General features: G+C 45.4%; 1 protein-coding gene across 4 annotated transcripts in view; it reads right to left on the reverse strand.

The window, feature by feature from the left end:
* Positions 1-25,648, reverse strand: part of col11a1a (collagen, type XI, alpha 1a) — a 73,851-nt gene that overhangs the window by 23,167 nt on the left and 25,036 nt on the right. For all 4 annotated transcript variants that reach the window (XM_056584255.1, XM_056584254.1, XM_056584252.1 and 1 more), the window contains 29 exons: positions 25,348-25,422; positions 25,097-25,180; positions 24,136-24,192; positions 22,878-22,931; positions 22,672-22,725; positions 21,935-21,988; positions 21,421-21,474; positions 20,651-20,704; positions 20,164-20,208; positions 19,751-19,804; positions 19,435-19,479; positions 18,943-18,996; positions 18,163-18,207; positions 17,553-17,606; positions 17,334-17,378; positions 17,011-17,064; positions 16,506-16,550; positions 14,942-14,995; positions 14,532-14,639; positions 14,275-14,328; positions 12,857-12,910; positions 10,203-10,247; positions 8,580-8,633; positions 8,195-8,239; positions 7,213-7,266; positions 6,740-6,793; positions 3,534-3,587; positions 3,114-3,221; positions 40-129 (listed from right to left, as the gene is read on the reverse strand). In XM_056584255.1, the coding sequence (XP_056440230.1) occupies positions 40-129; positions 3,114-3,221; positions 3,534-3,587; positions 6,740-6,793; positions 7,213-7,266; positions 8,195-8,239; positions 8,580-8,633; positions 10,203-10,247; positions 12,857-12,910; positions 14,275-14,328; positions 14,532-14,639; positions 14,942-14,995; positions 16,506-16,550; positions 17,011-17,064; positions 17,334-17,378; positions 17,553-17,606; positions 18,163-18,207; positions 18,943-18,996; positions 19,435-19,479; positions 19,751-19,804; positions 20,164-20,208; positions 20,651-20,704; positions 21,421-21,474; positions 21,935-21,988; positions 22,672-22,725; positions 22,878-22,931; positions 24,136-24,192; positions 25,097-25,180; positions 25,348-25,422 (1,701 nt within the window). The remainder of the gene's footprint in view (positions 1-39; positions 130-3,113; positions 3,222-3,533; positions 3,588-6,739; positions 6,794-7,212; positions 7,267-8,194; positions 8,240-8,579; positions 8,634-10,202; positions 10,248-12,856; positions 12,911-14,274; positions 14,329-14,531; positions 14,640-14,941; positions 14,996-16,505; positions 16,551-17,010; positions 17,065-17,333; positions 17,379-17,552; positions 17,607-18,162; positions 18,208-18,942; positions 18,997-19,434; positions 19,480-19,750; positions 19,805-20,163; positions 20,209-20,650; positions 20,705-21,420; positions 21,475-21,934; positions 21,989-22,671; positions 22,726-22,877; positions 22,932-24,135; positions 24,193-25,096; positions 25,181-25,347; positions 25,423-25,648) is intronic.

Raw genomic sequence — 25,648 nt, forward strand, 5'->3', positions numbered from 1 at the left:
GGGGGGGGGGGGGGGGGGGGAGGCGGGCGCAGAACTCACCGTGGCACCAGGTAGACCTCGCTCACCGGGGAAGCCCCGGAGGCCAGGAGGCCCGTCTTTACCAGAGGTCCCCTGAGGGCCCGGATCTCCCTGTGGGGGGGGGGGGGAAGAGAAATACAGAATCAGTGGAAACAAAGAAACAGCCAAGTCAAACAACAAGTATTATAGAAGCAACATGAGGACATTTCTATCAGAAGCCTTCTCTGTCATATCCTTTACAATCCATTATAATCAACCTCACTTTTTAAGCATAACATAATTATCTAACTCTTCTACCCTGCTGAATGCACCAAACTTGATATGGGAATAACTACGCATTGCTTTCTATGTCTGGCTCCCTAAAGGCAGTCAAATAAAACAATGTACCATCTGTCGTGTTCGTATTGAATCAGTAGATATGATAGATAAACAAGAACTTAAGAAACAATGAGTATCAAATCCATTGAAATGATACCGACCAAGTGATAGATCATCATTTAAATGAGGGGCAACCTTTTTTTTGGTTTACACATGATGGGTTGGTTTTTATTAAACAATTCTATTCCATTTGATCAGTTGCCTGCAGCTGATAGAGTCAGATTGTTGTCCACAAGGGCAGTGTCAGGCTAGACGTGGTTAGCAAGAGTAGCCATTAATCAATAGTGTGTAGGTAAACACATTCAGCATATGCATTATAAAGCGTAATCTAGTGTTGTTCGTAGTGGGACGAGGCACCAAGGCACCACATTAACCCGGCACATTGCTTTCCAATGCTTTTTTTTTTTAACTGGCAACACAGTTTACTAGCCTGAATTGATAAGATTGTTTCACTTCATCATCAGTACAACACATCTTCTGAGCTGCTCTCAGACCTGGCGGGGTTGCTTTCACCTCGTCCTCTGACCAAGCGGTCCTAACATCGCCTGGGAACCAGACCATTCAGCCAGCTCATATTTGTATTTGCTCTGGAATTAATGCTGGCGCCCCTCCCGTTCAGACAGATTTCCATCAGACATGGCCCAGGGCGGGCCAAATACAGCTGTGTCTCTATTATGGGGCTGGTGTATTGTGACCATGGCTGTACAAAGGAGGCTTTTTCACAAATACTAAAAATGTCTGCTCCTGTTAATAGCCACCACACAGTTAGAGATCCCCGCCTCCAGCAACATGATAGTTGTAAATAAATATGAATCAAAAGAGAATTAGCCATCCCGTTCACCCAAACATGAGTCTGCCATCAGACTTTGGATATGAACCTAAAACAGATTTTTGAGACTTCTTCCACCTAAAACAATCCCTGATCGTATAACGGGTAACCATATCGCAAGTGATGGCTTTGTATAGAACTCCATCATTTAATAATATCTGACTTTGGTGCAGTCTCTCTTTGTATATTACTAAAGTACCCAACAAGTTTATAATATCTCACTCTGGTTTACTCTCTCTTTATATGCATCTATACTACTCAACTACTGGTTAATAATAAGTGACCCTGGTTCACTCTCTCTCTTTGTAAATCACTATAATCCTAAACTAGTAGTAAAGTAATACACAAAGCATTGACCGTTCATCAGCTATGAATGATAGCTGTGATAAATAAATGATGAATAATGGACTTCTGAACACCCCTCTACACCCCCTAATCTCTCTTCTCTGTCTTTTTGTGACAGACATTAATCTTAATATTGACCATTAGAGTCAATCATTTAGCTGTGGTGAATTTCTCTTGACTTGAATCCATTATCACTGCGACCAAACGTTGGCTGCCATCGCTTTTCAATCAACGGCTACACATTGACGACAGAGCGCTGAGAGTGTAGGAAACCCTGCACTAATTACCAGGGACAGGAATATGGAGGAATACAGCAATAATGAAACAGGCCAAGTGTCACAGTCAATACCTATAACCATAGTTTATCTACATCAATCAACCCAACAAACATCAATACATTGAGATCATCCCCAGATGTATATGTGTCATTTGTTTAGTGTCTTATCAATTGGAGTCTAAGCACAAACTGCGCAGGAGATTTATCCTTTGCGTCTGCTAATACCTGGCCCTATCTGGGTGTTTAGGTTGGATGCGCACACAACCTCAACCAAGCAACAACGGCATAAAGAGCAACTTCCCCCTCTTGCCTGTTCCCACAAAGACCCACAAACCAAAGCTGTTAGTCCTTCTTTCATTTTTTCCTTCCTTGCAGTATTATTTTGTGTGCTACTTTTGTCTTGACAGGCCTGACTCTACCTGCAAACAGGGGAGGCGGACTCAAGAGGCATAAGAGGATTTGGCCTCCGCCGCCCAAGCAGCAAACACCTCCAGGATGTGCCTTTGGCATACTGATGGAGGAGACACTGCTTTTGAGTGTGTGTGTGTGTGAGTGTGTGTGGAGCTGTCCATGGTTGAGGGTGGTGCCATGAGTGGCAGAGGGCTTGCAGTTAGCCGTCGGACTTGATTAAAGTGTCTGCCTGGGAGGAGATGGGGAGAAAATGAAAGGGGGAGGCGGGGGGGGGGAGGGGGAGGGAGCCTGGGGAGGCTAGCTGCACCTTGTAATGTGGGACGGTTTCAGAAGGGGGAAAAAAAGAAACACAAAATAGAAGGGGAGAAATGCCATCCGTCTCCGAGATGGATTGTGTTTTCCCTTAATGTGCACGTGATTGCCGACTAGGAGGGCAGCTCGAGACAGCCACTGCCTGCAAACTCAAGTACCCTCATTTCTCACGCAAGCATGGTGTTTTTCCTTTTTTTTTGCCTTTTTATTCTTCCAATTTTAGCATCATTATCTTTGTGCCAGACTATGCTTTTCAAAAAATGCTATTCCGCAAACAAACCATTCATTCAAAACCGATAATCCATGAAGCCTTGCAGCTTTGGATTCATGTTGGCTTCCTTTATAAACGTTGTTAGAACAGTGCATTAAATGGTGTAGTCAGTACTATTGTTGGTGGACCTTTGCACTTTTCAAACTGCTTTATTGAAACTGAAAACCATTATTTTTCTCTCTAACTTACTGAACCTTGAATCCATCCCGTCGGATTAGTAAACCTCTCCCAGCTTTAGACCTGGACTGTTCATGTCATTCACCAGCACTGACCTTTGCCCCCTCCTTGCCAGCAGCACCAGGTAGACCCTGCTCTCCGGGTGGGCCCGGGGGTCCGGGGTGGCCCCTCTCGCCCACTGGGCCAGTCTCTCCGGTGGGTCCCTAGGGCACCAACACAACTTTAGCTTCCGGTCTCCCAAAGTCAGAGAGTGACATCCAGCTCCGCAGAGAGACGGCTGCGTTGTTTGCATCGTGGACTTCCCTCATCCTCAAACCATTATGCTATGAATGCGCTACACTTATTATAATTCAACCCATCATCATTTATGTTTATGACGATGACAACATATGAACCAAAGTAAACTTAAATCCCAAACTACCAGGTAAAATGTAGCCAGCAACCATAAAGGGAAACTGAAATATGAAGTGATGTAACCATTGTTGATGATTCAGCTATGGTTGAGATCCTCTTACCTGGGGTCCGACCACTCCTCCGGGCCCCGGGGGGCCTGTCTTTCCTTGGAATCCCTAAAGATAGAGAAGAGAAGTCTCATTACTATCAGACCATATTAAACACAACAGGCTGCCATGGACCCTGCCATTGATGTAACGCCACTTATGTCCTCGTCAAATGTGTTTGTCCAGGGAGAGAAACATTGCGGTTCGACGTCTGCTGAGTGGTGATTCACGATGCACAATCAGCCGCAAATCAGTACCACTACTTGAGTACAGGACGACGTCTTTCAAATGTAAAATGGAGAATTATGAGGATGTCTATTGTGCTTCCCTTGTTGGACAGGTCCACATGTTCGATATTGTGTGTTATGCATAGTATCGGCAGGTTATTTGTAGATCACCAATATTGGTATACTTTTCTTAGCTGTAGTCTATTTTATAATATACGGTAGAAGGATGGAATTTGAATGGATTACGGACAGACATTGTGTGTGATTTTGGCTATTCTTTAATCTCGACTATTTAAGTGACACAGATGAACCCTGCTGATGCATTTATGCATGGTTATTAATATCATAATGAGCGCACAGCCAACGTTCCAGTGAGTAGAACACAGAGCTAGTGGGTGGTCACTACTAGACCTAACAGAGAAGGAGGTCGACCATGGTCCCATTAAAACACAGATCTACTCTCAGCCTTCTGTATCTCCGTTTTCAATCCAATCAATATTCAACGTGTGCAGTAGTCTGTCCTCCATTTACCCATCTTTGTAACCTGCCTTGATTAAGGCAGCGTTAGTAATGGATGAAGATGCCATGGATCTGTCGGCCCCCTCTGATCACAACCACTCTGGCTCCATCGATCAGCGCTCTTCCTGATTGACGCGGATGCGTTATTCATCCATTGCTAGTCTATCGGACGCCATGGTAACAGCGCCCAAACCTGTCCCCTCACAAACCTGACAGACGAGCGGAGACGTGTGGGGCGGGAAACGGTGCGCTGGGGGGGAAGGGGCGCTGGTGAGTTTGATTACCGGGATCAATTCTTGTATCGGATGCTCCAGGGGCCCCACATAAATCCTCCCCCGGAGAAGGTGAAAACTCTTCATAAACGCTCTCAATGAAATCCCTGCGTAGTGGTTGATTGAACCTTGGGTGGGGAGTGTGTGCATCCGTGTGTGTGTGTGTTGGGGGGGGGGGGGGTTGCAGATCACTGCGATAGAGTTTGTGAGAAAGGAAGGGGGGTGGGGAGGTGAATGTGTTCCAGGTTGTTTGAGCATTATGCAGTGGTCCGGGGACGGCCGCTGCATACAAAGCACGGACACACCCGAAGATAAGGGCTGAGGTAAGGGCTGAGATAAGGGCTGAGGTAAGGGCTGAGGTAAGGGCTGAGGTAAGGGCTGAGATAAGGGCTGAGGTAAGGGCTGAGGTAAGGGCTGAGATAAGGGCTGAGATAAGGGTTGAGATATGGGCTGAGATAAGGGCTGAGGTAAGGGCTGAGATATGGGCTGAGATAAGGGCTGAGGTAAGGGCTGAGATAAGGGCTGAGATAAGGGCTGAGGTAAGGGCTGAGATAAGGGCTGAGGTAAGGGCTGAGATAAGGGCTGAGATAAGGGCTGAGGTAAGGGCTGAGGTAAGGGCTGAGATAAGGGCTGAGATAAGGGTTGAGATATGGGCTGAGATAAGGGCTGAGGTAAGGGCTGAGATATGGCCTGAGATAAGGGCTGAGGTAAGGGCTGAGATAAGGGCTGAGATAAGGGCTGAGGTAAGGGCTGAGATAAGGGCTGAGGTAAGGGCTGAGATAAGGGCTGAGATAAGGGCTGAGGTAAGGGCTGAGATAAGGGCTGAGGTAAGGGCTGAGATAAGGGCTGAGATAAGGGCTGAGGTAAGGGCTGAGATAAGGGCTGAGATAAGGGTTGAGATAAGGGCTGAGATAAGGGTTGAGATAAGAGCTGAGATAAGGGTTGAGATAAGGGCTGAGATAAGGGTTGAGATAAGGGCTGAGATAAGAGTTGAGATAAGGGCTGAGATAAGGGTTGAGATAAGGGCTGAGATAAGGGCTGAGATAAGGGCTGAGATAAGGGCTGAGATAAGGGTTGAGATATGGGCTGAGATAAGGGCTGAGATAAGGGCTGAGATAAGGGCTGAGTTAAGGGCTGAGGCTTGCCAGCTGATCCCTGCTCCAGGCTCTTCAGCGGGGATGAATCCCTGCTCCAGGTTCTTCTGCACGGCCCTCATACTCCTGGCTTCCACAACAAACATTCTGCAGCGCCATTGTTCTAGCAGGTTCCCTCACTTTTGAAAGAGGTTCAATCACTTCAGCAACAGTTGTTTGTTTGTTGGCTTGCACTTTAACAGCTTGGTTTGTCACGAGTGCCACAAACCATTAGACCGTCCATATTACCAACTATTTGTAAATTTACCAAAAATACTTTTGATCCACAATATTAGAAAACAGGACAGGGATGAGAGCAAGACTGCAGGGTGATGGTGGGATGGTGGGGATCCATCGAACCCGAGGTCCGCTCTACTAAACAACAGACGGGTCTGTAGAGAGCGGTGATAAGCTTTGAGTTTAAGAGATTAGGAGATATTGAGGGGAAGATGAGGTCTGGGGAGACAGCAAATCACTGATGGTGCATCAAATCATTGAAAATATATCTTATGGTTCACCGGATAAATTTTAATGCACCAGATCAATGTTGGTGCACAAAATCACTGTTGGTTCACCAGATCCCTGTTGGACCAGATATCTAATGGTTCACCAGATCACTGTTGGACCAGATATCTAATGGTTCACCAGACCACTATTGGAACAGATATCTTATGGTTCACCAGCTCCCTGTTGGACCAGATATCTAATGGTTCACCAGATCACTGGCGGACCAGATATCTAATGGTTCACCAGATAACTGTTGGACCAGATATCTAATGGTTCACCAGATAACTGTTGGACCAGATATCTAATGGTTCACCAGATCACTGTTGGACCAGATATCTAATGGTTCACCAGACCACTATTGGAACAGATATCTTATGGTTCACCAGCTCCCTGTTGGACCAGATATCTAATGGTTCACCAGATCACTGGTGGACCAGATATCTAATGGTTCACCAGATCACTACAAAGTCACTGTCGGCAAACCAAATCCCTGTAGGTGCACCAGGGCTGTGTTGCACCAGATCACCAGGGCCAGATCTGTGAAGGACTGAGCAGTGACTCACTGTCTCTCCACGCTGGCCAGGGTGTCCGGGCAGGCCGTCCTTCCCTGCAGGTCCCTGCCAAACACAAACAGACACAGTCAGAGAGTGACGAACTCAATGTCAATCAAATCAAAGATTCCTGCCAAAAGATAAATACATTAAATTGTACTGGTGATAATAATTTATGCTTTAAAGTCTGAGAAAAAAACAGTTTGAACGTATTATTGTTCACATTTAAAGTGAATTTAAGAATAATATAATCACCCTATATATAACCCTAACCCTAACCCTAAGTTTAAATGTTTGGTCACTCTTTTCAAATGTGAATAAATGAACATGATGACAAATCGATTACAATTTGAACACAAGGCTTTACTGGCTCGACTGTAACAGGAGGGAAGTCTCTGAGTAACAGCCACACTAAAGATCGTTTCACTTCAGTGATCCTGGTTCATCATTTATTTTGTTTAAGTGCAGACAATTGTTTTACTCACAGGTGGGCCCTTTGGTCCGGGGAAGCCGACGGGCCCCTGGGGTCCTTGAGGCCCCTGAGACAGTGAACAGGTGAGGAAAGTGAATACAACTGGAACAAGGAGAACAGAGCCATCACATCATCTTAAGAACACTTCTAACAAGTGCTCTCACAAAGATCACACGTTCTCACGCGATAAACCAGAGCAACCCGGCCCCAGACCGGCGGGGGGTTGCCATAACAACAACAACAGAGTTGTCTGGTTGCTTGTGACTGAACAAGACAGGGGAGCGCGCTGTTTAACCTAACACGAAGTGTTAGGAAACTAGATCCCAAGAGGCTAAGGACAAAGTGAAAGGGATGGGAGATGTATATTTTTGGGATATGGATTTAGACATTCACAACACATGTGCAAGGGGTACCAGATGGGTGAAAGAACTATATCAATGATTTCTGAATACACGTTTCAAGAGAGGAGACTCAAACTGAGAAGGTAGAAGAAGAACAATAGGATAGAGGAACGGCCGAGTGTTGCTAATCCGTGCGCTGTGTACCGCGCGCACACACACACACACACACACACACACACACACACACACACACACACACACACACACACACACACACACACACACACACACACACACACACACACACCAGTGTATGGCTGCTCAGGGAAACATTGGCCAGCTGCTAAACATTCACCGACACACGCCACGGCTTTATCACCATTGTCCATCCCAAAGAGCAAAGGGTCCAAGCGACAACATCTGCCTTCAGACATTAAGGAGAGGAAGGGGGGGGGGGCTTTCATTATGCAGAGGTCTCTACTGCCTCTGGAGGGCGGAGGACGAGTCACCACTCACAACCCCATCCCTATCAACACCAATACCACTACCAACACCATCGCTGATCACAGAGTCGTCTGCTGGACACGGGGTCCCTGGGGGGCCCGCGTGTCCCCTGAGTTACATTAAGGCAGGGCTAATGTGGGCTCTACTCACCCTCTCGCCGGGTGGGCCTGGGGGGCCGTCGTTGCCCGCTGTCCCCTGCAGGAGAGAGACCGAGCGGTCAGTTTCACACACACCACAGCACTCAGTTCATCAGAGCTCTCTTTTACTGCCTGGGACTACCGATGTGTTCGGCAAAACCTTCAAGGTTAAATGATATGTGCAATGAGTGTGTGTGTGTGTGTGTGTGTGTGTGTGTGAATGTATGTTTTTTTTATGTACATTTCTGTGTCTATGCCGATTATCTAGAGATTTTGTGTTCATGTTCGTTCCTCACGGTATTTTTCTGTTTACATTTTTCTTTGCTTATTTTGTCCCTTATATTTTACGAATAATAAATGAAAATCTGAAAATGAAGGTAGTGTGACGTATGAAGTACCTTGGGGCCTGGCTTGCCTGTGGGACCTCGGGCCCCTCGTCCACCACGCGGACCCTACAGGGGGGGATGGAGAGAGACGGAGAGAGAGGACATCAGAACGACTGACAGAGCGCATGAGATAGAGAGATGACATCAGAAGGACCGACAGAGCGCAGTGCATGAGATAGAGATGACATCAGAACGACTGACAGAGCACAGTGCATGAGATAGAGATGACGTCAGAACGACTGACAGAGTGCATGAGAAAGAGATGACATCAGAACGACTGACAGAGCGCATGAGATAGAGATGACATCAGAACGACCGACAGAGCGCATGAGATAGAGAGATGAAATCAGAACGACTGACAGAGCACATGACATAGAGATGACATCAGAGCGACTGACAGAGCGCATGAGATAGAGAGATGACATCAGAACGACTGACAGAGCTCAGTGCATGAGATAGAGATGACATCAGAACGACTGACAGAGTGCATGAGATAGAGATGACATCAGAACGACTGACAGAGTGCATGAGATAGAGATGACATCAGAACGACTGACAGAGCTCAGTGCATGAGATAGAGATGACATCAGAACGACTGACAGAGCACATGAGATAGAGAGATGACATCAGAACGACTGACAGAGTGCATGAGATAGAGATGACATCAGAACGACTGACAGAGTGCATGAGATAGAGATGACATCAGAACGACTGACAGAGTGCATGCACTTCTATAAGAGTAGTGCAGTCAGAGTCCAAGGTACACGCCTTTGTCGGGTCAGATGTCCTTTTTCAAATTCTGTGTCCTAAAGAAACAAGCCTGAAGCAAGCAGAGAGCAAGTTGTGCTTTGGTCTTATAGACTTAGGCCCCGTTTACACGAAGGGAAAACGCAGATATTTTCACACGGTTTGGCCTCTCATTTACACGAAAACGCAGTTTTTGTCACAGAAAACGATCATTTCTAAAAACTCCGGCCAAAGTGGAGATTTCTGAAAACGCCGGTTACGTGTTGTCGTGTCAACGGGTAGAAACGGGGTTTTAGGTTCTGAAACGTCACATTATGCGCCAGGAAATGCTTAACGTCATATGAGCGCCTTATGTTTACAGTTTGTTTGTTACAGGAAGACGCTCGTGTTATTCGTTGTTGTTGATTCTGAGGATTCTGATTGGCTTGCATGGCTTTATCCTTCTCCCTACACTGCCGCCCATAGGTTTGGCATGGTTATAATGTCCCAACGGCGTATTTATCCGTTTTGATGTAAACGACAACTTTTTTGAAAACGATGTTGTGTGCACAATGTTATTTTTGAAAACGGAGGGGTGGAAATATTCGTTTCTATAAATACCCTGCTACGTATAAACGTGGCCTTATAGTAACATAATACTAATAATAATAAGTTACATCACCAAAAGTGTATATCATTAGCTATCCGTAAAGAGAAAGTTTTTCAATAAACAAATCCTTCAGAACAAAGTCAGATATGCATTCAAGACCTTGATGGATGTACTAATTAAATACTGAATGTATTTATTTCCATTCGTCATTTTCACTGTAATCACTGAGATAGCATTAGCATGCTATTAGAATTAGCATTAGCATGAGATTAGCAGATGGTTGTAGCGGCGATACGTACCGTCGGACCTCTCTGTCCCCTTGGACCCGGTTTACCTGCGACACCCTGTGATGGAAACAGAAATATAGTTTAATATATCTTATATATGGAACAGGGTGAACACTCTCTTTCTTATCCTAATTCATCTGTGGTGGAAGAGTCACGAACAAGTTCAAACTGTATATGTTCTGTGTTGTGGCAATCACTAGCATGTCGTCTTAATCAGTGTTTTTTATGATTCCCTCGAAGTGAAGTCACTGTGGAGAACCTGTGGAGAACCTCTGAATTTGAGTTCAATTGAAGAAAATGCTTCAGGGAGGGAGCATCTTGCCCGGTTCTCTGCTACAGCCTTGTTCTTCTTCTTTCACTTCCTAAGAGTCTCTGCGTTGCATCCTCCTCAGTGTACATGAGGGACATCTGTGGCTTTCTGATGAAAGAACCTAAACCTTTTCATAATCCTTTCTTCCTGAACTTTGGCCTCTGGTTTTCAACTATGGTCCTGATACAAAGCCACAGCATTCCTGCCCATGAGGGTCATTCTGCTGGCATGAATAATTTATTTCATAAGGAGGGGCTAGACGGGGCTATGGTGGAATTCAATTTTGTATAAGGCTTAGCAAGCAAATGGTGCACAGCCTCACCGGACTGAGGGTGTTTCTGTGTGTGTGCTTGCGCATAAGCGTCCTTGCCTGCGTACCTGCTTGTGTGCGCGACTGTGAACATGTCTTTGACGTCAACCAAGACATCACAGAAATATCTAACGTTAGATGTGTGTTTCACTCTGGTGACAGAGTCATTCTGCGTGTGATTGAGTGGGAGGCAATATGTTTCTCCAGTCGGATTTCAGCGGCCGTCAACCACAAGATACATTATTTTTTCACTTGTTTGTAATCCGCTTCTACAACTCTTTTAACTGTTGGCGTGCTCCCCATATAATTACATCTTCTTGGGTGGAGCACTTCTCAAACATCTGATCAGTCACCATGGACCCCACAGAAGGGCTGCAGATGGAAATGATGATGGACTATAAAAACTGACTGGAATTGGGGATAACAAGCAAACATGGGTTCTTGAACTGTGTGTGTGTATGACATGGCGATGGTATGTGTTGATGTGTGTATGCGTGTGTGTGTGTGTGTGTGTGTGTGTGTGTGTGTGTGTGTGTGTGTGTGTGTGTGTGTGTGTGTGTGTGTGTGTGTGTGTGTGTGTGTGTGTGTGTGTGTGTGTGTGAGTTAGGCTACGGTGTGCTTTGTGCCGAACCACACCACAGTATCACAAAAGCTGGTGCCTGAATTTTATTGAGCTAGTAGAAGGTTAACGCTAATGAGATCAATCCCTGATTGCACTACATAACGGTCTTATGTGGCATTTAAAGGGAGGCTTTGCTAATGTCAAAGGCGTGCATAACGCAATCACCGCGTGCTAAGCGCTAGCACCTGATCGGCGAAAAACAGGACAATGCCGAAGTGAAATCAAAGATCAACCGTGAACATCAATAACGATCATGAACTACATCGCTTTGGGAGCAGAAGTTATGGCCACTTATATCGTCCTTATCGCCGAGTGCAGCCACGTAGCATCGCTTCTGACGCAACCTTAAAGAGGGGCTCTCAGACAGAGGGATATTAGCAACCACATGATGAGCGTTCCGCCCTGGAGAATATAGATGGAGGGAGCCTGTTGTGCTAGAGAGGCCGGTGTGCCTTAGTGAGCCCATGGGAGGGTGTCCTTAGGTGATGCTGACATTCTCCGGGTGGGGTGGGGGTGACACCTCTCCCCAACCACATTATCCATTAAACATAAACTAATGGCCGCCGTTCTGTACCCTCCTTGCTCTCCTCTTCAGCCGTCACTTTGTCTAGACAGACAGAGCGACAACTTGTTTGCTTCTAATAGACCCGTTTTACAGAGGCGTCATCGTAAGACAGGGGCCTAGTGGAAAATAAATTCAGCGCTGGACTGGGGCAGTGGTGATGGAGGTGGTGGTGATGGTGGGGCTGGTGGTAATGGAGGTGGTGGTGGTAATGGAGGGGAGTGGTGGTAGTAATGGGCATGGTGGGTGTGGTGCTGACGGTGGTGGTGGTGGAGGTAGTGGAGGTGGCGATGGCGATGGTGTTGGTAGTGGTATTGGTGTTGATAGGGATGGGGTTGTGGGTGGTGATAGGGATGGGGTTGTGTTGCTGGTGACTAGGGTGGTTGTGGCGGTGGTGGTGGTGGTGGTGGTGGTGGTGTAGTTATTGACAGTCCAGGGGGTCGTTGCGTTCTCCTCTCTGGGCGACATTGATCCTGGCTCCGGAGGTCGTTTCATGCCGAGTCATCACACTGACGCCTCCATAATTGGAACCAATTTCCTTTTGTGTGGGATTATGATGGCTCGGCCAATGTATTACACAAACACTCGGGAAGGAAGTGTGTCTCTATCGAGAGAGTGTTTGTGTTTTTGGGAGTATGCATGTTTTTGCAATCCTGTCTGTACCAGTGTGTGACTATGTTTGGTGAAATGCAATTGTCCTTGTATATTAGTGTGGACATAGGCACACTCATTTGTGTGTGTGTGTGTGTGTGTGTGTGTGTGTGTGTGTGTGTGTGTGTGTGTGTGTGTGTGTGTGTGTGTGTGTGTGTGCCTGCGTGCGTGTGTGCCTGCGTGCATGTGTGTCTGTGTTTGTGGTCCTTACCCTGCCTCCTTTTTCTCCATTGGCTCCAGCAAACCCAGGGAAGCCAGTTGAGCCCTGCAAACAGTACAACACAACATTAGGACCGTTGCAGTGACAGTGTGCGTGCGCGCGTGTGTGGAGGACAACATGGGAGTGGGGTTGCGCGGGGGGCAGGTCAGGCGACTCCTGATGAGGACGGACAGGCCCCAACAGGAGCGAGCTGCCTGTGTTGGTCGGGATCACGTCAACTCAGATTAGCATCTGCAAGGGATCCACCACAGAGGGAAGCTAACAGCGAGCTAACACCGAGCTAACAGCGCCTGTGTGTTCGTGGCACTCAGTTGCCAATGCGGTTGCGGGTGTTTACTGGGAGGGATGCTCATTCTGTTAGGGGCTTGGGTGTTTGGGTGTGTTTTTGTGCTTTTGGAAAAAAGAAAATAAGGCTTTGGAGGAGTGGCTTGAGTGGATTAAAACTGTACAGCAAAGCCACTGACAGGTCTAAAGTGCCAACTGCTATGATTTCCTGGCATTGGGCGGCTTCTTGGCACCATAGGTTGGAAAGCTGCTTAGGGAAACAGGGTACTCTCTCTGCAGCTTTGCATCTGAGGTGTTTCAGTAAAAAAAACACCTGCTGGAACCATCGTGATGCAATGAGTTCCTGTCACTCAACTCCTCAAGGATAACAACATTGTTTCCTATGAATGTGATTGAAAAATCATCGTTTTATGGTTCCAATTTGAAAATGAAAATTTCAAGACTATCCATCAGCACTGGGTCTAAACCTCCAAATAAGGTCATGCCCTGAGTCGAAGTGAGGGAGGCGTTAAATGTGCTTTGAATGGAAACAGACATCTTCATATTTTTCTAAGATTACAATTACTACAGTTTTATAGTCATAATTATAATATTTATTTGCCAGCAGGAAAAAAATATCATTAGAAGCTATTGTTAGCTTAGGTAAGCGGATCATGAAAGACTCATGATTGACTGTTGCACCAGCAGTGAGCTTTTTTTGTGGCTTGTTTTCAATGTTGTTTATGCTAACCTTTATGCGACGTACCTTCTGAGCCAATCCATATTAGAAAAATGTTTACATACGGTCCAAGCATACTTGAAAGCAACTCAATTATTAAATAAAGTGAATGATATTAATCTGCAAACCCATATAGGCCACTGAGTTTAAAAGGACGCCTGCCTGTTGTTTCTTCATGCGTAACGTTAACCATTAACTGTCTTTCAGAGAACGGCAGGGGAGGAACCGTGACAACAGAGAAATATCAAGGACCGTGTATGAGGACTGTTAGCAGGTGCAACATCGTTATCAGGAGCCAACGCTATCAGCGTGTCAATCAATGCACTTTGTGGAGCTGGATTAAGCACCATGTTTTGATTTTGTTTGTTTTTATGTGGGGTGTTGGGGGGTCAGCAAGGGATCGTACCTTTGGCCCTTGTCTTCCTGGATAGCCTGGCAGTCCGGGGACCCCCAGTTTACCCTGTAGGAGGTCATCAATGAGCACACATTGCACGGCAAGCACCAGCAACAACAACAACAACAACAACAACAACAACAACAACTCTCTTAGCACAAACAATGTATTGATGAGGAACAAAAACTATCACACAAGATGTGTGATATATTTTTAATGTTTTAAATGAAATAGCATGATCATCTGAACATGTTGAAGACGTTACCCACCTTTTCACCAGCATGACCCATGGGGCCTGACTCTCCGTTAGGGCCCGCTCGGCCCTTGGGGCCCTCAGGACCATCCTCACCACGGGGCCCCAACATACCCAGCTCTCCCTTTGGTGTCGCACACACAGACACACACACACACACACACACACACACACACACACACACACACACACACACACACACACACACACACACACACACACACACACACACACACAAACACACACATACACATACATACACACACAATCATAAGGGCATAAAAGGGGGGATGAAGGGAGAGGAGGAATGGGTAGAGGGGAGAAGAAGGGAGAGTAGAGGTTAATTGGGTTATCACGTATACGCAAACCACGGCCACCAGCAGGAACTGAGGGTTTTGTGAGAGAGGATGAGCGGCGGCTCCTTACCCGGTCTCCCTTGAGACCCATATCTCCCTTGAATCCAGGGAAGCCATCCTCGCCCTGAAACGACACCGCAATGGAAATGTTCACCTCATTCAGACAACACAACATTGTTTTCACTCGTATACTAAGGGGTTTCGTCTGCTGAGCCTCGAGCTGCGTTTGTATTAATTGTTCTCGTTCCTTCATTGTTTGTTTGATTCATCGTGTTTTAAAAGTGTCTGTTTCCTAGAGTGCCAGGAAGTATGTCCATTTTTGGAACTCAACGGCTCCATGCTTCCTGCCTTAAGTTTTGGGGGAATCACATGCCCGTTGCTGCCACCTGCTGGTCGTAATGCGTAACAACATTCCAAGAATTGGTAAAATAATGCAAATCATTTCCGTATGAGTGATAATCGGGGTAAAATCGTTAAGAAAAAATGATCATGTTTAACATGTGCGAGTGTGTAAACAGGGATGGCAGATTCTTCTGAAATTATTTAATAATTTGAAACCCCTCTGGTCCACTCAAGAGGAAATGCCGAATTGAATGGGGTTTCAAGTGATGCTGAAGGCCACAGATTGATCTAGCCCTTCCTCTCATGTTGGCTCACACCCTCTTCCCTCCCCTCCCCTGGTCTGTCAGCTGCATGCACCCCTAGCCCTGCCTGATGCATTATGCAGCGGCCATCATGTCTGCTGCCACAAGCCTGCAGCTTCAAGACCAAACACACAAGGACAAAGACACACAAACACACAAACATACATGCATAGACAAACACATTCATATAAAAACCCACACACTCAAAGACAAACTGGGCATCTCGACATAGATACAAACAAACAGATAGTCACAAACGCATGTACACACACAGACACATTACACACACTCACACATACTCAAACACATGCACCTAAAGTGGTGAGAGGTGGTGTGAGGGGAAAAGAGAAGAGATATGCTTTATTCATAACTCCTTTCTCCTTGAGGATTTCTTGTTGGATCTCTGTGTAAATAATTCATTAAAGAGCAAATATGAACGTGGCTGTTGCTGAAACCCTCTCAAAGTTATTTCAATATATAAGCAACTAGACTAATAATTACTCAGAATAACAAAGAGAACACATATTTTAGTTTTTAACACAACATGCTGTAAATAATAAATTTGAACCCAAAGGTCCCACCGAAACAGTGGTGTGCCTCTCTTCAAACACTTTACAATCAACAGACTGACCCCAGGTCAGCAGCATCAGTCTCAGACTGTGGCATCCTACCTCGGAGAATTGAGCATACAAAATAAATAATTTTGTGGTTGTTGTTGTTGATGTGTTTCTGACAGCTCAAAGGCCAACAGCAATCTGATGATGACAGCTGATAAAACACAAGAGGACCCCAGACCTGACCGGGGCGGCCTCAGTGTCTGCTGTCTCACACACACACACACACACACACACACACACACACACACACACACACACACACACACACACACACACACACACACACACACACACACACACACACACACACACACACACACACACACACACACACACACACACAGCATAATGAGGAACACATCGGGATATGTACCTTCTCTCCCTTCCCACCCTTGAGTCCACGGACACCGTCAGCACCCTGTCAACAGAGAGGATCACAGGTTAGCATTAGATTAGCATTAGCACACTAACGCGGCTAAACACACAGGCTAAGGAATAGTGGCTGCTACATGTCTGCTACTTGAGAGGCCCCATATCTGGTGTACTCGTCCTCACCTCATTCAGCTTTTTATTCACGCACACTTTTGAACTTGCACAGCACATGGAAATGCCACGTAAAAAATATAATAACGAAGGATAGGGGTTTAGACACTGCGGCGTTAACGATAGAACTGGTCAAGAAGGATCAATGGAGCTGTTGGAAAGAATGGAAAACCTAAAGAGTTTGAAGAAGATCGATTGGATAAAGAAAAAAGACATCATACGCATGCTTCATAATTGCTACGTCATTCTTCTCCCTGTACCTCTACCTCGATATGTCCCATGCACAGCAGATCTAATGCATGTGTGTGCGTGTGTGAATGTCCTAGGGACCGTACCTTGACACCCCGGGGTCCGGGATAGCCAATGGGTCCCTGGGGCCCGGCCTGACCCTAGAGGAGGGAAAAAGAACAAAACCTCATTAAACCTGCTGTCACTACTGTACCCTAAACCATACTTAATGCACACACCCACATACATTACACATCATCGTTTAGGTATTCCCTTTGTACGTCCATCATTCAAAGTCATTCAACACACCATCCATAGCACCAACGTAACCTCAATCAAACAACTATGACCATCCATCATCCATCATGCATCGCGTGTCCGTCCAGCCCCCAACCCATCCATCCGCATCATGCAGCTAGTGGAGACTTACTAGTGATCCTTTCTCCCCTGGAGGTCCCTCTTTGCCGGGATGGCCCTGTTTTGAAGAAACAGAACCATGAAACATCTACTTTATACCATGTATGGAAACACAATAACACTTGTGATTCATATTCTTTGCATATGCTTTGTGCATGTCTGCTGCACTATAACAGCTCCTATATAATCTGTATGTGAGTGTATTAGTGTGTGTAGATAGAGGACCACGTACAGGAGGGCCATCCGCTCCCGGTAAGCCGGCTAACCCAGATCTGCCCGAGGGTCCCTGGACAGGACCGGCAAGAGAGAGAGAGAGAGAGAGAGAGAGAGAGAGAGAGAGAGAGAGAGAGAGAGAGAGAGAGAGAGAGAGAGAGAGAGAGAGAGAGAGAGAGAGAGGGAGACATAAGATATAAGGTCAGAGGTCATGACAAAACAAGTTTTCTGAACAGCAGTGAGTAACGTGAATTTAACTACCAACCCATTTGAACAACTTTGTTGTTCAACTTTGTTGTTCAAACCATGGCTGGTACCACTAACACTTCTGCAACCTATTTAACTTATTTTATGTATTTTTACGTTATCTTGTATTGTTGCTGCTATGTTGAGGTGTATGACTGATGAATAACCTAGCCTAATGAAATCACTATTGTGTACTTAAGATGCAATAAAGGTAATTCTGAATCTGATTCCATTTGTATGCGTCCATGTCTTAAACAGTGCAGGTTTTATTCCACAGCCCGATGGATACTCTTTTTACTGGATTATTCGAGTCTCACTCATGCTTGTTGCTCTGCTGATTTATATTGCGTAATTCAAGAGAAAAGGAAAAGAAGGGTGTGTACCTTTTCACCGGGTGGTCCGATAGGACCTTGGGGTCCAGGAAGACCCTGTGACATGTAGACAAATAAAGAAGCATGTGAGAAGCTGTTTCCATAGCAACGGCAAAAGCAAAGCACACACACAAAAACAGACGGACAGGCATATGACCAAAAAGCAGGCACATTTTTTAGAAATATTTTGAAGGTAGGATATCCTCTTTGGCGTGGGGGTGAGGGTATGGGTGGGTGGGAAGGATGGGGTATGGCTGGGGGGGGGTTATGATGCACTGTGGTGGGTGGGGGTGATCGGGTATGGGTGGGTGGTGCGGGGGGGAATACTGAAAGCATCTCATTCATGTCCTCGTGGAATGCCTGCTTGGACTGCCCCACCTGCAAAAACTGACCACCAGCGCCTCAAATTACCTTTACCCCAAGGTACACACACACACACACACTTTGTGTGTGTGTGTGTTTGTGTGTGCGTGTGTTTGTATGCATTTTGTGTGTCCAGGGATAAACATTAGAGAAAGGGAAGTTATAGAGGAAGGGTGGGTAATGAGAAAACCTGCTCATATTTCCTGGAGCTTGGATTGTCACTAACCAGAAAAAGTAAAGAAAGACTCTAAATTATTTAGAATGGAATCACACTTTTTTTTTAAATTGTGAGTGAACATAGTAATAGTCACTCTTAGGGTATTTCTCTTCCTAAAACGAGGAATCCTAACATCACCAGAACTAAGTTACAAAAACATTTGTTTCTTTGGTCTGAGGTGGAGATAAGAGAGGTGTGTTTGATGTGCTCACCTGTGTCCCAGGAATGCCCTGCTGCCCAGGTGGGCCTGGCTCTCCTTGAGGTCCCTGAACCAGGAGGAGATAGAGACGTTATTCAATCAGATCATAATGAAGGTGTTGTTTGTTAAAATACTAACCCTGTCACCGTCAGTATTATCTCTATTTGAAAAAATCCAAAGGGAATACTAAAAAACTGAAAATACACACACTTTCACGTACAAGTGACTGTGTTAAGACATGCCAAAAGTCACCTGACTAAGGTTCATGTTTCCTCAAGGGCTAGTGGCCCCTCGAGTTACTTGCCCTATGGCAAAAGGCATTGGCCGTATATTAAGCTGTCAAACCTTCAAACTTCTTCACCTGTTTTAAAATGGGAAGCGCTCTCATTTATGGAAATAAAGCGGCATCAACCCATGACATAAAAAGTGTAACATGGCTCTTCGTCTGCAGTTCAAACTGAAACAAAAATTCCTCCATAAGGAGGAAGTAGTCTTTAGTGCGTACCATGTTTCCTTTAGGGCCGTGAGGGCCGTCCACACCGGCTACCCCCTGTGGAGATCACAGCAGATAAGAACACATTCAAGTCTTCTCTCACATATATGGAGATACGTTTCAACTCATTACAGGGATATGGATTTAAAATCTAACTATATTCATATACATGCTAATGTCAATATAATACTATTTTCATATATATGTAAATATTCAAATAAACAAAAACAACCTATCTTGAATTTAATGTTTTAAGGTTTCTTATACTGTGTTTATGAATTGTTATCTAACGTGTGGCCCCTCAACAGAAGAGAGGGTGGGTACGTACAGGCTGTCCAGTGGGGCCCGGAGAGCCACGGGGTCCTAGAAGACCTCTTGGACCCTACAGCATCAGAAGAGAACACACATTTAGAGATATCGTTCCTATAAATAAATTAACAAGGTGGTTATACATTGTAGGATTGTTATATTATGTTGCTATGTTTTGTAGTTTAATGCAGCTATCGTAAGAATCCTTAATCCCCTAGGACCATGAAAGTATTTCTGATTGCTGATGATCACAGTTAAACAAAGCACTCCCCCTGCTGGATGAATGGGGGGAATACAATCACCACTAGAATAGGAAGAATTTCAATGTGTATGTTTGGTGATGTGTGAGATGGTCATGTGATTCTAAAGTTTAGCTAGCAGAGTGTGTCCTTGTGGGGGTTCGGGGTTTAAGGGGCGAGCGAGGGTACTTACGCTCTCTCCAGCCAGTCCCCGTGGCCCGATCTCTCCGTCCTCACCCTGTGGAAGGAAAAGCAAAGTGAAGGGGGATCCTAGATTGTACCGGTTCCAAAATCTTTACTTCACCGGGCAAGCACACACAAATACACAACAAACGAACAAAGTAAGGCAATTGGAAGAGTTGGTGTATCTAGTGCTTGTGTGTCAGTGTGTGTGTGTGTGTGTGTGTGTGTGTGTGTGTGTGTGTGTGTGTGTGTCTGTGTGTGTGTGTGTGTGTGTGTGTGTGTGTGTGTGTGTGTGTGTGTGTGTGTGTGTGTGTGTGTGTGTGTGTGTGTGTGTGTGTGTGTGTGTGTGTGTGTGTGTGTTTCTAGAGGGGGCTGGATCTAACCAATCGGAAACAGGCAAGGGAGCAAATATATTTGTGATTCTAAGCATGTTGAGTGAACCAATGGAGGACAGACGGACATTGAATAACCAACCAGCCTGGAGGGCTGGGACTTACTCTCTGTCCGTCCTCTCCGGGAGAACCAGGGGGTCCAATAGGGCCAAACTCTCCCTAGACAGACATAAAGAAACAATATACAGACAGACCGACAGACAATGATACCAACAGACAGACAGAAAGAGGATGAGAAACAGTCAGGCAGACAAGAGGAAAGAGGTATTGTTTAAAGAACTATCAGTCCCAGTAGTTCCCAGTCCCACTAATCTTGAAAGCAGGCCAGTCCCGTGTTAACTCAGCAGAGTACCCAGCCTTTCTGGTTATCCGTCCTCCCACTTGGTCAGAGCTACTGTTTAGGTGCTGCCGAGGCATAACTATTGGAGCCAAGGCATCCAATCATCGGTTGTGAAGTGAGTCAGATTAAAAGAACAACTAATCCCTACAAAACAATGCCAAGTCTCAGTCTGATCCCACAAATGAACACCATTTCAGTGCTAACCAAAAAACAAAGCATAATTTGTTTCTCCCGTCCGACTAACAAATGCTCCATTATTCCTGAAAATCTATCCTGTTATAAGCCTCTTTAAGCTAACGGAATAAACAAATGAAGATCAATTAAAGTAGAAAATACTTTAAATATTATTTATATATATATATATATATATATATATATATACATATATATATATATTATATATATATGTGAAGGTTTGTGTAGTTGTGAGTGACAGACCAAGGTTCTTGGGCTATTTTAGCGTTCACACAATAATAAGCCTTTTCCACATATATAAATATATGTATCGTATTATACAGGATCCTGTCCTACTCACCCTGTGCCCCTTCTCTCCTGGAAGGCCGGGCAGTCCGTCAAAGCCTCGGTCCCCCTGTAGAACCACAGTGACTGCTGTTATCATCCCCATAATATCATCATCACACAGCAAATCAACACTTATGTACTGAGATACAGGAGACAACATCATCTCTGTGCTATGATACATGAGAAGACATCATCCCTCTGCTGTGAGACGTGGGATGACATCATCTCTGTGCTGTGATACATGAGACGACATCATCCCTGTACGGTGACACTTCATATGACATCACAACTGTACAGTGACACATGATATGACATCACCACTGTACAGTGACACTTCATATGACATCACCACCGTACAGTGACACATGATATGACATCACCACTGTACGTCGACACTTCATATGACATCACCACTGTACAGTGACACTTCATATGACATCACCACTGTACGGTGACACTTCATATGACATCACCACTGTACGGTGACACATGATATGACATCAACAGATGCTCAAAGCCTTCTTTACCTTTCCACCTGACTCTCCAGGCATTCCACGGCCCCCATCAGCTCCAGATCGACCCTGTGGTGGGGGGGGGGGTGGGGGGGGGGGGTTAGGGTGCAGAGATGACCACAGAATGAAAAACAATATACCTTTTATCGTTGAAATGAAAGTGAAGTAAGCCAAAGCAAGACAGATGTGTGTCACATTTGGCATGAGATGGAGATGACTCAGACAGATACGGTGTCTTTGCCCGGTAATCGATAGTAGTATAAAAAAAATAGGAAATTAGTAATTAAAGTTGAGGTACAGTGTGTAGGATTTAGTGACATCAAGCGGAACGCATTGGGCAAACATGGAATATAATATTGTGTGATATAAAGTGTGCTAATAAGTTTATAATAACATGAAAATAAAGAGTGCGTAATATTTCATAATAATGAAATCGATTTGACTCATTATAGGGATTTTACTGATATAGGCTGGAAGACGTTGCATTGTATATCAATGCATGTGGTCTGAAAATCAATACTATCTGACATCAAGCCAACAAACAATTATACAGAACATATTTAGACAAATTGAGGCCCACAAACACACGCACACACACACACAAACGCACACACACACACACACACACACACACACACACACACACACACACACACACACACACACACACACACACACACACACACACACACACACACACACACACACACACATAAACACACAAACACCCACAGAAACATACACACACTTACCCTCTTGCCAGCTTTTCCAAGTTGTCCTGAAGGCCCCTGGACCCCCCTGGGACCCTGAAAAGACAGATGAGGACCTCTTAGAGGATTGATGGCTGGCACAACTTGTGTATAACCAAGCAAAGCGTTTGCTGTTGTAGTTATTGCTTGGAAAAAAGTTGCCTGGCGGAAAAAAATAAATGTTTGTTTGTTTGTTTGTATGTTTGTACCTGAGGTCCGGGGTCGCCACCTTCTCCCTTGAGTCCGGTAGAACCATGTAGACCCTAAAGAAGAGAGGTCAAGGGATTCAGGCACAACTAAGTCAATGTTCAAGGTAAACTTCACGTAGGGCCAAATTCAAGAGTTTTGAAGGACTTGTTGGAACAAGCTCAAAAAACCAACAGCAGGTGGCGATATTTAGCTGAAGTAGGCTAGATGCTTAATTAAATGTTTTAGATCGGATAGACTGAGAGTAGGCCTACCTGATTAAAGACATAATTGGTTGGTCAAACCTTTTTTCATATCTTTTCACATGTTGAAATTCAGCTGTCGCAAAAACACTCTCACTTTTATACACATGGATTATATTTAGTTTGCAACATTTTTCATCCCCAATTAGCATGGTCCAAATTGTGGCAATTTAATTGAGATAACATGGCATGTTAATAGTCAATAGGGCTGGTAGGGCATCAGTATGCATCATAGGTATTATTTTGGCCGATATCCATTTCTAGAGCGCTCAAGAGAGTTGTAAAAACTCATTTCCAGATGAATGACTAAAGAATGACCGAAAAACTAGACTAGCATAAACGTTCTTATGCTCCTATATGTCCGAAATGGAGGTGGTTGTTGCAACGTGACTTCACGGTGCACAAGCCCTCTAAAGTTTGAAGCTAGTGATTGTGTGCAAACAAACACTGAAGCATCATAATATTCGTGGAGGATGGGCCGGGTAAATCAACCTTCTCACCTAGCATCATTAGCTTCACACTTCTGAATTTGCTTTTTATCCGTTAATGCTCTTATTATGCTCAGTTAATGAGATATTTTGACTGTTCTATCGCCTCTTATGGAAATGTTTCTACCCACTCTCTTTTCCAAGAGGTCATTCTTTAGTTATTTTCCGCGTCTTTTTCCAGAGGATAGAGATTGTGGATCGTGTACCAACAAGCTCAGGGGAAAAGTGGGGAGGGGTGGTGACAGACCAACTAATAGTCCTTCTCCGACTTCAAATAGCTAGCTAGCATGATGCAGACACCCCATCCTCACTCAAGATACAGTTATCATCAAATCCAATCTTAAAAAATTAAGTTATGTTTGTAAATTCATAATCATAAAAATGTACATATGGATGCATCATCGATGCTAGCATTTGACAAGCAGAAGACAGTGCTGGATGGCCACGGGACTGGGAGGCCTGCGTTCCTCCGTTCCTCCGGGGGTTTGAGGCAGCTAAGGCCGGGGAGGTAACAGTGTGATGGGCCTTACCACTGGTCCGGAGCGCCCCGTCAGACCCATTGGACCGGGTGGCCCGCGCATCGCCAGCTGGAGGGGTTACAAAGCAACAGTTAGCCACATGAGCAGCTGCATATTACCATTCTGTGGAGAATAAGTGACCATTAACTTTGAGAGGGGTCTGTGTAATATAAAGGACATCCGTCTTATTATAATTAGATGATGTTATTATTATATTATATTATTATATTTTTTGTAATATGTTGACCCTTACTCAGGTAAACAGATGTGCTTTAAATAATTATATTATTAATTTCTTGTTTGTCAGAAGCAATCAGTCCTACCCATAGGCTCATTTTAAATGGTGGATTAGGCAGTTTAATGTCAATGTACCTTAATCTAAACGCACCACAGACCCCCCCCCCCCCCCCAACACACACACACACACACACACACACACACACACACACACACACACACACACACACACACACACACACACACACACACACACACACACACACACACACACACTGATATACATAAACAAGCACTAATAAGTAAACATACGAAGGCACACACAAACCCACACACTTTTCTACACCTGTTGGGGTAGCCCCCACGCAGGTCGTAAGCGATATTTTTAACTGCTACCCCCCCCCCCACACACACACACACACACACACACCCCCGTCCATCTGTCCCACCGAGCATTTTTTTGTGTCTTTCAGCTTGCTCGGCACAGCCTGCTTTTAGCCCAAAGGTACAGACACTAAAATCCTCCCCACACAACTGCTCTCCTGCTGCAGTATGAGGTAAAGGGATGGGTCGCTTTATAGGCCATCTGGCCTACCATCACCCAGTGGCATAGCATTGGCTATCACTAGCCTTCTTTGGTCTATCAGGCTTCTCCTTATCATGTCTTTGAGCTGTCTGGCCTGTATTTGGCCTGTCTGGCCTGTTTTTGGCGGGCTTGAGGCTGGTCTGGACTCACTCTGGCCTGGGAGAGGATGGCCTGAGCCTGCGCTTCCTGGGCTGAGACCACGGGACCCTTCTCACCGTCGCCACCGAAGCGGAACTGAAAAGAGAAGATTTAACACACACACCACATACAATCAGAATGTCAATGGAAAGTTACAGATGGTCAATACAGAACTGAACTGCAACCCTACCAATATAGCATACTTTATATCTGGCTAGTTATGAATGGGTATTATGGGTGTTATGTGTGATGTGGGCACTTACAGGCAGCATTAGCATGGTACCCGGGGGTCCTGGCATGCCATCAGCGCCTGAGAGACCAGCACGCCCTGTGGGGCCCTAGGAGGGAGAGAGAGAGAGAGAGAGAGAGAGAGAGAGAGAGAGAGAGAGAGAGAGGCGTGAGAGAGAGGGGCGTGAGAGAGAGAGAGAGAGAGAGAGAGAGAGAGAGAGAGAGAGAGAGAGAGAGAGAGAGAGAGAGAGAGAGAGAGGCGTGAGAGAGAGGGGCGTGAGAGAGAGAGAGAGAGAGAGAGAGAGAGAGAGAGAGAGAGAGAGAGAGAGAGAGAGA

This window comes from Gadus chalcogrammus, chromosome 23 (genome assembly GCF_026213295.1).
Source record: "Gadus chalcogrammus isolate NIFS_2021 chromosome 23, NIFS_Gcha_1.0, whole genome shotgun sequence".
Classification (NCBI taxonomy): domain Eukaryota; kingdom Metazoa; phylum Chordata; class Actinopteri; order Gadiformes; family Gadidae; genus Gadus; species Gadus chalcogrammus.